Raw genomic sequence first — 15,774 nt, 5'->3', positions numbered from 1 at the left:
TGTTAGTATGAATGGAATTCAACGTGTGCTCAAAGCAATGACCAAAACCAATGCCATAAATCAGCCCATTTCTTAGGTTTTTAATTGTGTACTTTACTGCATAAACTATATGACAGATGTGCTTTATCTCTTTTTAAATCATACCAAGCTCATCCAAATTTATAATTTATTTTTATTATTTTAATAGTATATAATCTCAGTGTAAAACCACAGTAAAAATAAATTGCTTAAGTATTTTATTTTACACTATTAACTACTACTATAATTTTGCATGTATTATTTAACATATTCTAAGAGTATTTTTTATTTAAGATGTGAGGAACACTAGTAATATGAGGCTCAATGGTGCCTTACACTTTGGTACTAATGTACTAAACAGTGTGCAATAGGATATGCATTTATCACTGTGTTTCACCTCAGGATAACTGTCCAGTCTTAGCTGTGCTCCTGGAGATAGACCTCAAATCAAGACACGAGGTCTCCAACAGAGAAATCAAACCATGAGCCAAGTGGAGCTGCTCTTGTGTACTTTCTACTGGTTGATTACAGAGTGGTATTAGAAGAGAGATGAGGGTAGGGGGTTGCTTTTAACTTAAAGCAGGTTTCAGGTTGGCGAAGGGCAAGGCAAACGAGTACAAAATACACTGGCTGGTCTAGATTTCAGGCCCAGATTATTTAAACTCTCAAACTTCATTTGAACTTGATTGATGGGGCTCCTACCTCTGGAGGCATATTTAAAGCAGGAATGCACCTTTTAAAGAGAGCTTGCATTCACTTTTCTGATATTGCTGGCTTTTGGTTCTGGGGTTCCTGGTGGAAGAGGTGAGGGCAAGGAAGGAAATTATTTTTCCTACTAATGGCAGGATGATACCAAAAATTGATGCTCACCATACTTGAGGAGAGGTGTCAGAAATGGTCAGTTCTGTGACTTGGATAAAAATGCAGGAAATACTTCAAGGGTGAGTACAGTTCTTTATTTTACCATCTCTCTCAGTAACACCTGGCAACCGTCCTTGCTACCTTCATTCCCACCATACCCAGCACACTCAATAATTCCCTCCTTTGCATCACATCCTTCACTACCTGTTACACGGGCACACTACATGACCTCTCATTCTTTGATGAACCCTTCCTCACATGACACTCCAGGCACTTGCTTTCCATTCAACATCTTGATTGCTTCTTGCTTTCTCTCTCTCAGCATGCGCACAAGCAGAAACCCCAAGCATTTGCACTCTCCTTTCAGCAGTCACTCCAATCCTGAAACATTTTAATGAGTGAGCTAGCAGCTGATCAAGGCTTCTGACCTCCCTACCTGCTTCCCTGTAACTTCCCAGCCCTAGTTACATCACAGGAATCCATTTTGCATACACTCATGCTGCTCTCAATAAAGTGAACAGTTACCATGGCATCCAGCACAATTACAGTGGAACCAGGACCGTAAGTCAAATTGATCGATTTTAATGACCCACCATCCAGGCAGGCTTGATTCAAATGATCACTAGATCCCTTATCTACACTCTTGATTGGGGAATAGTGTAGGGAGTGAGGAGAGCACAAATAGAGTTGGAGACTCATATGGAGAAAAGCACTGGTATAGAACTAATGGCCACAGTGGCTGTTTCTATGTTGCAACATTCTATGATTCTAGTGTTGGGTGGGGGCACTGAAAGAATAAAAGAAAGAAAAAACCTAAAAGAGGCTAGGGATAGAGTATTAACTAGAAACTTAACTGCAGCTAATTAATGGTGAATTCTATTTAATAAATGCTGACTTTGGTTATGTGGTGTTATTTCACCATTCTGTCACTTTCTAAACCTGCTGGTGTGTATATGTTATTGAGAAGGGAAAACATATCTAGCTAGCCATGGTCTACTCAAATTTCATCACTTGTCAGTTGATTTCTGAGCACATTTATGAAATAATGAACTACCCAAAGTATCCAATCCTTCTGGTTGAGAGTGATTTATGTGGAGTCTAGTGATACCCATGGGGAAGAAAACAGAAGAAAAATGCATTAATTACAGATGTAGTTCTGTAAAATTGTTCTTCTTTGTACGATGAATTCACTGACCTCTACATATTAAACATTGGGAATGAACTAGCATTTTGGTAGCAATGTAACCTTCTTTCAGTTCAAATGCAATGATAAAGGCTTAATTAATTTCCAAGATTTAATGGTCTTTATGACATCCAGGTCTTTCAGATTGAAGAGACTACAATTTTTATTCTTTATATTACTGGTTAATTTAAAATCAATAATTCATTTTTATTGCACACAGAATGATTGATTAGCAGTGGGCTATTTAGGTGTCATACAGAGCGCCAATATATTTCTGCTAACTTTGTTTTTATCTAATTGGTCCTTGTAGTCCACTTTGATGCACTTTGATATATAACTAATAGGGTAGACAGTATGCAATTTTTGACAAATAATTGATGTGAAATGATACCAGAAGACAGAAACATTCAAAATTCCATTGGTGGTGCTTTATTATTATGGAGTTGTCTTAAATAATCCACTCCTTGATTAGGAATAAGGTTACATGTATATGTTTCACATTTTTAACTCAGTGTCGAGGAGCGGCATTTGTAAAAATGTGAGTAATTCACATAGCCATTGGTTTAAGTCATTATTTCCATTAGACCTGACAAGGAAGACACTTTCTGACCCCATTACTAGGGATCATGTCACAGTTACCCTGTTTGAACACACAAAACTCAAACTGCAATAAATAATGCAAGAGCTTAGAAACCATTCAGCAAATCAGTCATCTTAAGAAGTAAGTAGTGGTGTATATGTTAATAATGTCTGAATAGTATTCAAGTACACCATTTTGTTAAAAAAAAATCTCTCCCTGCAGAGGTTGTTACGAACAGGTGAGAAAGAGGTCCAGGGTTCTCTTTCCGTCTTCACCTGGTTTTACGGTAACAGGGTTTTATTCTTAAACACACTGTTTTTAGCTTCACCTTGGTGAATCCTTGTTCACCACATTCCACTTATAAGGCAAAGAAACCAGCACAAACAGGCTTTCTCAGGTTTAAAGAAGAAAGGTGAAATGTTCTTAAACTTAAACTCTAATTCAGTTGACGCCTATGGATACATGACACACCCACACTAGCATGCATACATGATACACACATGCAAATAGAGACAGAAAAAAGAAAAATAAAGTGGAAAAGTTTGAGGCAATATCTTGAGTTGTTGTTACGGTTCTTCAAGCTCACTGTAGAGTCCTTGATTGTGGGTATATCTTGCGTTTCGTTGGGACCCAGTATTTTTCTTAAACCTTGTTCACTGTAGGGCACTTTTCTCTCTTGGGGTTCATGTGTCTTCAGTGGGTTTTTGGAGTTCCGTGAGAAAGAGATGGGAGCAGACAGGAGAGGCTGAGGCGAGCTAGCCAGGAGAGGTCATTTCAATCCAGGAGCAAACAGCTTTCTGCCCAAACTCTCAGTTCAACCTGTACAATTCAGAAAACCCCAGGTTGCCAAGCAGGTTAGTCATGTGACTAACTGATCTCACCATGTCTTGGCTCTGTGTGTGTCAGGGAATGGTCCTTTGTCTACAAACACTGTCTGTTAATATGCAAAAATGTATTTGCAGCCAGGGGCCTGGCCACCCCTTGTCACAGGCCTTCTCTTCTTCCCAGCAACAATTTGAAATTTAATGTCCATGTGGAAAAATTAATTTGCCTCATTCTTGGCAGGTGGGGGCCTGCATGACAAGGTAAAAGAAAAAATTGCATTTCTATAGTACCTTTGATGTAGGAAAATGTCCCAAGGTGCTTTGCAGGAGTTAGCAAACAAGATTTGACACCAAGGCATAAAAGGAGAAATTACAGCAGATGACCAAAAGCTTGCTCAGATGGGTAGGGTTCAAAGAGTGTCTTAAAGGAGGAAAGAGGAGCTGGGAGAAGCAGTGAATATGAGCAATTATCTTGTACAAATGCTTTACAATTGAGCTTACATCAAAATTCAGTTGTTTACCTGCATATTTATCCTTCCAGTTCCAACGCTTTACTTCTTTTTTCTCTGCCTTCTGTCCTGTTGTTGATCTTCTCCAACAAGCTAATTAGCTGCTCACATGCACTTTATTCAGTTTTGAGAATTAATTTCCTCTTGTTAAAGCTCAAGTGGTTTCTTTGGAAGGGAAGAATTAACATAAGTGTGTTCATAACAAGTTTTGTTCACCAAGCAGAGTCATTTTTCAAAAGTTTTTCATGCTTCAGCCATGTGTTCCCTGTTAGCTAGCAGTTTGAAAGAAAAAGTACCTTACGTGTACCTACAAAATAATCCAAGTTTTCTATGTCCTTCCAGCTCCATCACCATTATTTTTGTTCAGATTGGTTTGTTACTTTGTATTGTACAGTGACTGAAAGTATAGAAACAATTTTAATCTAGCCTGTCTGGAATGAATGGGCTGGGTTTGGGTTCGATGTCCATTTTACACATCACCCATTGAAATGGAGCATCAAATTCGGCGCATAAAATGGGCATCTGACCCAACCTTGCCCCATTCCTGCCAGGAAGGCTGGATTAAAATCGGGCAGTATATGTAATAAATTATTTTAGTTCCCTGACATATCGCACAGTGGCGCAGTGGTTAGCACCGCAGCCTCACAGCTCCAGGGACCCGGGTTCGATTCTGGGTGCTGCCTGTGCGGAGTTTGCAAGTTCTCCCTGTGTCTGCGTGGGTTTCCTCTGGGTGCTCCGGTTTCCTCACACATGCCAAAGACTTGCAGGTTGATAGGTTAATTGGCCATTATAAATTGCCCCTAGTATAGGTAGGTGGTAGGGAAATATATAGGGACAGGTGGGGATGTGATAGGAATATGGGATTAGTGTAGGATTAGTATAAATGGGTGGTTGATGGTCGGCACAGACTCGGTGGGCCGAAGGGCCTGTTTCAGTGCTGTATCTCTAAACTAAACTAAACTAAACATCACAAGAATACAAAGTCAAACTGTACAGTTTAATAAAACTATTAACTTGGTGAGTTACTTGCACAACAACACATGACATCATAGATTTATGCCACATTCCTTCCCACTAAATAGCTAACCACCTAGATTTTCTTCTTGGCCCACATGCTAGTTGATACTGTAAATTGTTCCCTCTCCTCAGGTACTGTCCTACTCCCTTTCAAATCTGCTATTATCACCCCACTGCTCATAAAAACTCTCCTTTGATCTCTCTGTCCTTGCAAATTACCAGCACATCTCCATCCTCCCTTTCCTCTCCAAAGTCATTAAACATGTTGACATCTCCCAAATTTCAGCCCATCTTTCCTGTAACTCAATGCTTGAACATCGCCAATCAGGGTGAACCTCTCCACAGTGCTGAAATGATCATAATCAAAGTCCCACATTGGGCTGAATTTTACTGTCCCTTGAAGTCAGGGATCGTGGTAGGGGCCTGCACATTCCTTCCAGGAGAGGCCTGCCACGGGCCTTGACGCCGGGAAGGGCCCGCCCCATTTTACCAGCAACGGCAAGGCCTAGGGGCGGTCCCCCGCCGCTCGGCAAAAAAACATCATTAACATAGTTTTAAAAATTATAATTGCAAAATAATGACTTACCTTGCAGCGATGGCCGTCCCACCCCAATATTCCGGCTGGTGACCGGAAGTCCCGTGCCTTCCAATCTCCGTTCGGTTGGGGAAGGGGCAGGAGTGAATTATTCAGGGTGGGAAGGGAGCAGCAAAAATGAACACGATTGACTGAAGGGACGGTAAGAAGGGGTTGAAGGTCAAAGTACACAAAGTTCGGAGGGAAAGGTTGGGATCGAGAATTTACATTTTCCGGGGGGAATATGAAAAATAATGAAGTTGGTGGGGTGGGAGAGGGGATTGGAAGTGTGACCATTATTTTTTTAATTGTTTCACAAACCTATGCCTTTAAAAATTTAAATAAAACGGAAAGGCCTGAAGCCCTTTAAAAATGGTGCCGGTGCCTGCATGGTGGTGGCAGACGCCGTTGCCGGGGATGAAGCGCTCGCCCCTCTACATCATCAGGGGCGGGCGTTCTGCCCCCTCCCTGTTAATGAGCCGCCGCGCAAAATATTATGGCAGCTCCTCGGTGCAGGTCTCGAGTGTGCGCTGCGCAGTTTTTGAAGCTACAGCGGCGAGCTGTAAACATTCAGCCCATTATATCTTTGTGAATGTGGCCATGTCCACTATCCTCACTCAACCTACTCAACATGTCTGCAGCCTTTGACACGGTTGACGATACATCCTCCTCCAACATGGAATCTGCTCCAACGGCATCCCTTCCTATTACCACTGGAGTTCCCCAAGGATTTATCCTTAGCCCTATTCTATTTCTCATCTACAATTTGTCCCTTGGCATCACCATATGAAAACATAACATCAGGTTCCACATATACATTTACTGCGTCCAGCTTTACATCACCACTATCAAATATTCAGAAGCTTGAAGACATTTTCTTCAACCCCGCCACAAACTCCACTCTTTAGCCACTCCATCTCTCTCTGGCCACTGTCTCAGGGTGAACCAGACTGTTTGTAACCTCGGTGTCCTACTTGACCCCATATCCTCCTCATCACCAAGTCTGCTTTCTTCCACCTCCATAAGGTTGTCTGTCTCTACCTCGCCTTAATTCATCTGCTGCTGAAACCCTTAGCCACAATTTTCTTACCCCCAGACTTGACTATTCTGATGCTGTCCTGGATGGCCTCCCATCTTCCACCCTCCGTAAACTTGAGCTCATCCAAAACTCTGCTGCCCGTATCCTAACATGCACCAAGTCCCATTCACCCATTACCCTTGTGCTTGCTGACCTATATTGGGTCCCAGTCCAGCAATGCCTCAATTTTAAAATTAACACCCTTGTGTCCAATTCCCTCTATGACTTAACCCTCCCTATCTCTGTACCCTCCTCCAACCCCACACCCCCTCCAAGAATTACTCCATTACTCCAATTTTGGTTTCTTGTCCACCCACCATTTCCATTGGCAGCTGTACCTAAGATCTAAGCTCTGGAATTCCCACTCCAAACTTCAACACTTCTCTCTCCACCTTTTAAGGCCCTCCTTAAAACCTACCTCTTTGATCAAACTTTGGGTCACATGTCCTAATGTTACCTTCTTAGGCTTGGTGTCACATTTTACCTGTGATGTGCCTTGGGATGCTTTACCGTATAAAGGTGATATATAAATGTAAGTTGTTACAAATCTGAATTACCATGTGAAAGCATTGAGAAAAGACCAGGCGAGAACAAGCAAGGGAGGAAAACTGAAGGAAATATTGGCTCTGGACCATTTTTTTCTTGTTCATTCCATGTGATGTGGGCATCGCTGGCAAAGCCAGCATTTATTGCCAATTCCTAATTGCCTTCGAGATGGTGGTGGTGAACCTCCTTCTTAAACCACTGCAGGGAGTGAGTTCCAGGATTTTGATCCAGCAACAATGAAGGAATGGCAATATACTTTCATGTCAGGATGGAGGGGAACTTGGAGGTGGTGATGTTCCCATGAACCTGCTGTCCTTGACCTTCTAGGCAGTAAAGGTCACAGTTTTAGGAGATGCTATTCAAGAACCCTGAGTGACTTGCTGCAGTGCATCTTGTAGACACTGCAGCCAAGGTGTGCCAGTGGTAGAGGGAGTTTAAGGTGGTGGAGGAGGTGCTAATCAAGCAGGCTAATTTGCCCTGGATGATATTGAGCTCCTTGAGTGTTTTTGGAGCTGCACTCATCCAGGCAAGTGATGAGTAGTCTGCACACTCCTGCCTTGTGCCTTGAAGATGGTGGAAAGGTTTTGGGGAGTCAGGAGGGTAGTCATTCACCAGAGAATACCCAGCCTCCAATCTGCTCTTGTAGCCACAGTATTTATGTGGCTGATCCAGTTAAGTTTCTGGAGTTAAACTATAGCAGCTTGGGTGAAGGCTGGATGGAGGTTGCTGACTCACTCAACCATTCAGCCATAGTTAGGAGGCACAACCATGTATAAAGAGTTTGAAGGTGGGGGGGTCTTTCATGGGAATTTGGGATTTGTCATGGGGAATTGAGAAGGAGAGAAATAACCTATCATCCCACCCACCTTGTTGCACTTATGCCATAGTTGGTGTTTTGCTTGGTGTGACTTTAAGATGACATAAAATGCAATTTTAAAACAAAACAGAATGTCACTGTTGTCAAAAAGTGTTTTTTTTTCTTTATTTAAATGTTTTCTTATCTGTATAATTCCCCTTTACAAATTTTAAGTCATATTTGTGCTTTGGCTCATCAGGATAAGATGTATGTTTGTAAATTAGAAAAGATTGCTTTATTTTGTTGTTTAGATAGTTCATAGATTTTGATAGGTTTCAAATGATTTGTTTCTACCACTGAAATGCAAGGCAGTCCAGATGATTAGCATACTTTTGTTCTGAAATGATATTAATTTTCTTTTCAGTTGATTTGTATTCAATATTATACATAAGAGTCAGCAACCTGACACATCAGGCGACGTTACAAGTCGTGATTTGAAAGGAGCATGTATTCTGATCAATTTTCTCAGAGCAACAAATAAGTCGACTGAAATACTGCAGTGTGAAATCTGATTGATAAATACTAGCTGCTCTCTTGTGACATTTCTCATGCACAGTCTTGGGTCTGGAGGAACGTTGTGTTTTTTAGGCTTGGATTTTATCTGCAGTGTGTTTTTTTCCATTGGGAAACTGTGCCGGCGAGTTAATTTCCTGCCTGCCTGCGGCAGAATCATAGAATGGTTTCAGCACAGAAGAAGACCATTCAGCCTGTCGAGCCTGTGCCAGCTCTCTGCAAGATCAGTTTAGCTAGTCCCACTCCCATGCCCTTTCTAAGTAACGCTGCAAAATGTTTTCCCCTTCAGTTGCTTATCCAGTTACTTTTGAAAGTCATGATTGAATCTGCCTCCACCACCCTTTCAGGAAGTGCATTCCAGATCATAACCACTAGGTACGTAAAAATGTTTTTCCTCATGTTGCTTTAAATCATCATATTAAATTGGTGTCCTCTGGTTCTCAACCCTTCTGCTAATGGAAATAGTTTCTCTCTATCTACTTCATCTAGACCGTTCATGATTTTGAACATCTCCATCAAATCTCCTCTCAACCTTCTCTGAAGAGAATAACCCAGCTTCTCCAGTCTATCCATGTAACTGACGTCCCTCATTCCTGGAACCATTCTCATAAATCTTTTCTGAACTCTCTCTAAAGCCTTCAAATCCATGAAAACTGGCTAATTTTTCATCTAAGTACCAGCAGCCAACATCCCATTCATTCCAAGTAGGACGTTGGCGGGAAGTGATGGAGAATCGCATAGCCAACAGCAGGTATGTTGGAGGTTGGCCTTGGGTCTCAGGCCAGAAGCGAGATGGCAGCAGGGGAGGCCTAAGTTTTCTTTGTGGAGATCAGAAGAGCAAACCTGCTGTTCCTGGACCCACAAAGAAAATTATCAACTTTTTGAAAAAGAAGCCATTTTTTAACTGTTCTGGCCCTTGTCTGCTTCCTTGCTGGGTTGGATGAGTGAGAAACTCATTGCTTCCCACTCAAGCCATGTAGTAAAGGTTGCTAATAGGTCCCGATGATGTCATCAGGACGTGACCCACATGTAAATCAGGATCCCACCAGCTTAGGTTGAGTTCTCCTTGCAGCCTGTTCAGTTGAGCAGATTAAAATTGCAATCAGGCAGTTCCCAGCAGCTTCAGGTTGGCAACTTGTGTGGGTTTTCATAAGAACATAAGATCTAGGAGCAGGAGTAGGCAATTCAGCCCCTCGAGCCTGCTCCGCCATTCAATACGATCATGGCTGATCTCATCTCGGCCTCAACTCTACTTTCCTGCCCGTTCTCCATAACCCTTCAACCCATTACTAATTAAAAATCTGTTAATCTCTTCCTTAAATTTACTCAATGTCCCAGCATCCACCGCACTCCAGGGTAGTGAATTCCACAGACTCACAACCCTTTGACAGAAGTAATTTCTTCTCATCTCATTTTTAAATTTGCTACCCCTTATCCTAAAACAATGACCTCTCATTCTAAATTGCCCCACAAAAGGAAACATCCTCTCTAAGTCTACTTTGTCAATCCCCTTAATCATCTTATATATCTCAATTAAATCGCCTCTCATTCTTCTAAACTCTAGAGTAAAGGCCTAAACTGCACAATCTCTGTTCATAAGACAAACGCCTCATCCCTGGAATCAATCTAGTGAACCTCCTCTGAACTGCCTCCAATGCAACTACATCCCTCCTCAAGTAAGGGGACAAAAACTGTACGCAATACTCCAGGTGCAGTCTTACTAATGCCTTGTACAGTTGCAGCAACACTTCCCTACCTTTATACTCTATTCCTTTAGCAATAAGTGCCAAAATTCCATTTGCCTTCCTTATTACCTGCTGTACCTCCATAATAGCTTTCTGCAATTCATGTACGAGGACACCCAGATCACTCAGCACCAAAGCACTTTGAAATTTCTCTCCATTTAGATAATAATTTGCCTTTCTATTCATCAGGTGAGTATGGTTAAAATCTTCCCCTTAGTTTCTATCATATCGGGCTGAATTTTGCTGAGCTCCTGGCGTCAGGCTCTGTGGCGGTGTGGGGCCAAAGGATCGGGGTGGTAGCAGCTCATCACGGAGCCTAATGCTGGGAATGCCAGGCCCGACCTTCTCAGTGGCGGGGAAGCTCAGTGGCAGTACATCTGCCACTCTGCGGTAGGACCTGGATTTGAATATTACAATCACCTATTTAAATACATTTAAATGGAAGCCTGAGCCATCTTACCGGTAGTTCCGGATCTTCCAAGTGACGTGCGGCACTCCCGTGCCTTCAGTTTCCCTTCCAGGGAAAGCTGGCGCCACCGAGGTGGGGAAGGGGGGGGTCTCTGTGTTTGTAGTGAAGTGGGGGGCACAGGGAAGGGGTCAACTCTGCATTGTCAGTGTATTGGGATGGGGGCAAGGGTTGAACTCTGTACCTAAGTCAGTTGTGGGGGGGTGAAGGGGGTCAACTCTGCACTTAGTATATTTCGGATGGAAAAGGGGTAACCAGGGTTTTTCTGGTGTAGTTGGGGGGGGGGGGGTGGTGGGGATGAGTCAAACTTTATTTTCTGTTGCAGTTGTGGAGGGGAGGGGTCAACTTTCATCTGTCAACGCAGGCCTGGCAGCCCTTTAAAAATGACGCCACGCCTGAACAGAAACAGGCAGCGCCGTTGACGGCGTCGCCGATGCCGCCCCCACCACATGATTGCGGCACGGCTGCCCTGCATATTATAACGAGCCATCGTGCGCTAGATCACAACAGCATGGCCGCCATTTTTTTGCTCACCGTCACTCCCGGTGGTGGGAAAATAAAATCCCAGCCTGTCGTGTTCATTTAAGGCCACTGCTCACATATTCCCAATGATAACTTGCATGTATATAGCACCAATAACATAGTAAAACGTCACAAGGCATTTCACAGGAGCATTATCAAACAAAATTTAACATCGAGCCACAAATGGAGACATTAGAACTGATGACCCAAAGCTTGGTCAAAGAGGTAGGTTTTAAGGAGCATCTTAAAGGAGAGAGATATAAAGAGATGGAGACGCTTAGGATATTCCCCATTGCAATTAGTCCAATATGTCCGAAAGCAAATATGAGTTTAATTGCTTTTGGTGGGGGGAAATTTTCAGATTATAAATTCCAGCTCCAGGTCATAAAAAACATAATGCCTCTTTCTCTTTTTTTATATTTCTGGCATATTAAAGTGTGAATTCCGAAGTGTTGTGGATTCTGTGCAGACCTTTATATAAATGGATAATTAATTAGTTCTCAGTTGAAAGTTTAACAACAGATAGTTTTCATTTATTTCAGTGATAAAATATTTATTTGAAGCATAAAAGCTATTAATTTCTGAATACCTTAGATTCGCTCTTATATGCCTTTGGGAGCTATACAGATACCATATTATAGAGAGGTGCATACTACAAAGATGCTGTCCCTGATATTTATGGGGAAGCACAGTAGCAGAGTTGCAGGGGGCAATTTCCGGAAATCCTGGAAATGTGAAGGTCTTCATTATCATTTTTTAAAATTCAGTTTCCTGCCTTGCAGCCGGCCAGATTGGTAGGTTGCCTGCCTGTCTGGCGAGAAAGACTGCGGCAGAAGGTCTCAGCCAGGAACTGTTGGGGATGGTGCCTGGCAATCAGAAAAGATTGGGGATTGGAGCATGGCAATCAGGAGGCCATGAGGCAATCAGGGCATGGTGGGGGTTGTTGGCCAATTGTAGTAGTGCGAAGACATCACAATCCGCAGAAGCTTCACTTGTGGACTGGGGGAGCATTCGTGATCCTCCTGGCTCACAAGTAGTGCTGGAACAACACTTAGTTGCTTGATCCGGCTGCCCCCCAAGTCCCTTTAGCTGGCAGGTTTCCCAAACCCAAGTGTTCAACTTGATTCAGGCTGCCAACTGCACTATGGGAACCTGATGTAAACACTACAAAGAATTGTTCCAGCTCTTGAGAGTAGGTGACTGACATGCCATGGAACCCACCACTGTAAAAATGGGGGCACACACGGCAGGTTGGGGTTGCGGTTTTTAATTCTTAATCCCCGCACCCTCTCCTACCTGTCATGGGGTGGGGGATGTTAATATCAATTCTACTGTGTTTTTTTTTTAAAGATGCTGTTTTGAATTAGGGATGATATTTGTCATATCATAGAAGCACGTATATTAATGAGAAGTGAATCTCACTGGAAAGATTTTTTGAACAATAGCATAAGAAATTATATATTCAACATCTAAATACTGCTGTGCCACTACAAAACACTTCTCCTGTTTGAGTGCACATGTGATAATATAACGGTTCACTTTATTTGTTTTTCTTTTAACAGATCACGGCTTGCAGATTTCATCACAAACTGTCAGCCAGAACCTCGTTCGATGAGTGGCTGCTTAAAGCAGAACTATGCAGCCTGTTTGCTTGCTTACTCGGGACTCATAGGTGAGATTTAGAACAGAGGGCAAACTTCCTTGCACAGTTGTGAAGCTTTGGAATTCAATTCCAGGGTTAGTGACTGCAGCAGAAACAATGGAGCGAATTTTACTGGGCCCCCAGCGTCGGGAGACGTCGCGGGGTGGACCCGGAAAATACCTCCAGGAGAGGCCCGCCAAGTGCCTTGACGCTGGGAAGGCCCCACTCCATATTACCAGCGGTGGCGAGGCCTCATGGCAGCCCCCCGCCTCCACCACTGCTCGGCAACAGGAGCCGGATTTAAATATGTTAATTAATGAATTAATCACCTACCTGCTCCTGTTGGCCTTCCCACTGCCATATTCCAGCCAGTTGCTGGGACTCCCGCACCTTCAGATCTGCTGGAGGGGAGGGGCAAAGAGGTAAGTTTTCAGTGCGGGGGGGGGGGGAGGGAGCGGGGTTAAACCTTTCTGATTGGTCTAGGGGGTGTTGGGAAGGGATAAGGTTCAAAGTTTACAAACTTTGTGGGGGGGGGGGGGGGGGGGGGGTGTCAGGACCAAAAAGTAAGTTTTTTTGTGGGGGGGGGAGGACAAGTAAGAATTTGTTTAATATTGGTTGTGGGGGGGCGGGGGGTGGGAGAGGGTATCGTAACATTTAATAAGCTTTTCATTTTTAAACCACACTCCGTATAACTTTAAAAATGTCAATGAATTGGAAGGGCTTGAAGCCCTTTAAAAATGGCACCTGCATGGTGGCGCCAGCCGCCGTTGCTGGAGCACCCACCCCCTCCCACATCAGGGGTGGGGTGGTGGTCCGCCCCATCCATGTAAATGAGCCGCCACGATATTTCTGCAAAGTAAATCTTGTGCGTGTGCCCCGCCGTTTTTGAAGCTTGCCCAATTCTAATGTTCAAGATCAGATTGGATAGCAGATGAAGGAAAAGTGTTTGAAGAGATATGTGAGCATTACATAGAATTATATTGAGTCTGCAGCATAGAAATAGGCCATTCAGCCCAAATAGTCCATGTTGCTGTTTATGTTCCACACAAACCTCCTCCCCCCACTCGTCATCTAACTGTATCAGCATATCCATCTATTCCTCTCTTCCTCGTGTGCTTATCTCGCTTCCCCTTAAAATCATCTATACTATTTGCCTCAAATATTCCTTGTAGTTGCAAGTTCCACATTCTCAGCACACTTTGGGTAAAAAAGTTTCTCCTGAATGCCCTAATGAATTTATTAGTGATGATCTTATATTGATAGCCCATAGATTCAGCCTCCCCCACAGGTGGAAACGTCGGGCAGGATTTTCCCTGTGGGCTTCTGAACCCCGCTGTCAGGCTGAAATATGGGTCAGAAAGCCACACTGTGTGGAAAGCAGTCTCTCACTGTGATTATCCCCTGGGCAACCAATTAGTGGCGAGAGAGCAGGCTCACCGGCCAATTAAGGATGGTGGGCAGGCTTTCAAAGCTGAAGGGCCAATCAGAGGCCTTACAGCATGAAAGCAACAACAGGCTGAAATGGAAGGTAAGTGAGGGAGAGAGCACTTCAAGAATACGTCCCTTCTCTCCAACTTTTTAAAATTTAAATTACAAAATGGCTTTTCCTGCCAGGCCACCACCGTGACAGTTGGGGTTGTGGTGGTGGTGATGTTCCTCTACAGGGCACCTTGTGACCGCAGCGGCACTCAAGCTGGCAGGGAGGGTCTTTAGGCCTGCCTGGAGCACTGCTGCCAGGCCACTGCCTCCAATCACCTAAACTGGCCCCTGCTGGCTGTGGGAACCTGGAGGCTGACTGGAAAATCCTAGTCAGCCTCCTTTAATTGGCCTTAAAAGTGACAGTTAACAAGCTGAATTGGTTACCTGCCCTTTGCCATCGCCCCCCCCCCCCCCCCCCCAAACACACCCCCAGGAAAATGGCCCGGGGTGGGATGGAGGCGGAGAACTGACACGCTGGCTGGGGGGGGGGGTCTATTTTTAGCTCCTGCCTCCGTTCCCAGCCCTGGTGGAGGCTCAAAATCTTGCCCACTGTCTTTGCAATGACCTCATCACAGGGTGGGTAAATGTGATTAGAACTATTTGCTCACAGGCAAAGTAAACACTGACATGAACTGGTTGGGCTGAATGGCCATTTCCGTGTTATAATTTGTATAACCCATGTCTATGTTAAGACTTTGCTTATACTTTCAACATAGAACCATTACTGAATGACAATGCTTGAGAGATGGCTTATCCAATTTTCCATAAAGCTGCCTTTTATCTTGTTTGGGTCTACTGATGCTTCACTCTGAAAAGCGACAAGCAGTAATGGATGAGCAATTTCTTGCTATTTTTGAACATTATATTTCCTTTCTAGTAACTATGATGTGACAGCCAAAGTTTTTTTATCTGAGAATAAATAACACTTTGTGTATGGTTAAATGAATGATCGTTAAATCTGATTTTGGCATCTCTTGACAGGAACTGTCATCACCCCAAACTACATTGACTCCACTGGCATCAGTGTGGCACCATGGTGTACTTGTAATGGAAGTGGAAACCAAAAGGAAGAGTGCGATGAGTTCCACAATTTCTTTAAGGACAACAGATGCTTCAGTAAGTTCAGCTGTCTACAACAGTCAGATTTATAGATTTTGTAGATATAATAATTATATTTAACTTCATCTCTCTACTGTATGTGGTGACACATCCATACACAAATTTTATATTATGTTGTCTAATTTTTTGGAAAGTATTACAACTTTTCAATTCTTCTGGACGGAAATGCTCCTGGTGGACTGTATCCTTTATGAAGTTTGCCCCTAAACAATGAGACCAAGCATCATTCATCAATCTATACT

General features: G+C 43.4%; 1 protein-coding gene across 1 annotated transcript in view; it reads left to right on the top strand.

The window, feature by feature from the left end:
* gfra1b (gdnf family receptor alpha 1b) overlaps window positions 1-15,774 on the top strand; it is a 248,195-nt gene that overhangs the window by 200,902 nt on the left and 31,519 nt on the right. Inside the window, exons 5-6 of the mRNA XM_068052971.1 lie at window positions 12,855-12,964; window positions 15,395-15,529. Coding sequence (XP_067909072.1) covers window positions 12,855-12,964; window positions 15,395-15,529 — 245 coding nt within the window. The remainder of the gene's footprint in view (window positions 1-12,854; window positions 12,965-15,394; window positions 15,530-15,774) is intronic.

This window comes from Heterodontus francisci, chromosome 20, assembly GCF_036365525.1.
Source record: "Heterodontus francisci isolate sHetFra1 chromosome 20, sHetFra1.hap1, whole genome shotgun sequence".
Taxonomy (NCBI): domain Eukaryota; kingdom Metazoa; phylum Chordata; class Chondrichthyes; order Heterodontiformes; family Heterodontidae; genus Heterodontus; species Heterodontus francisci.
This window is presented reverse-complemented; position numbering and strand designations above follow the sequence as displayed.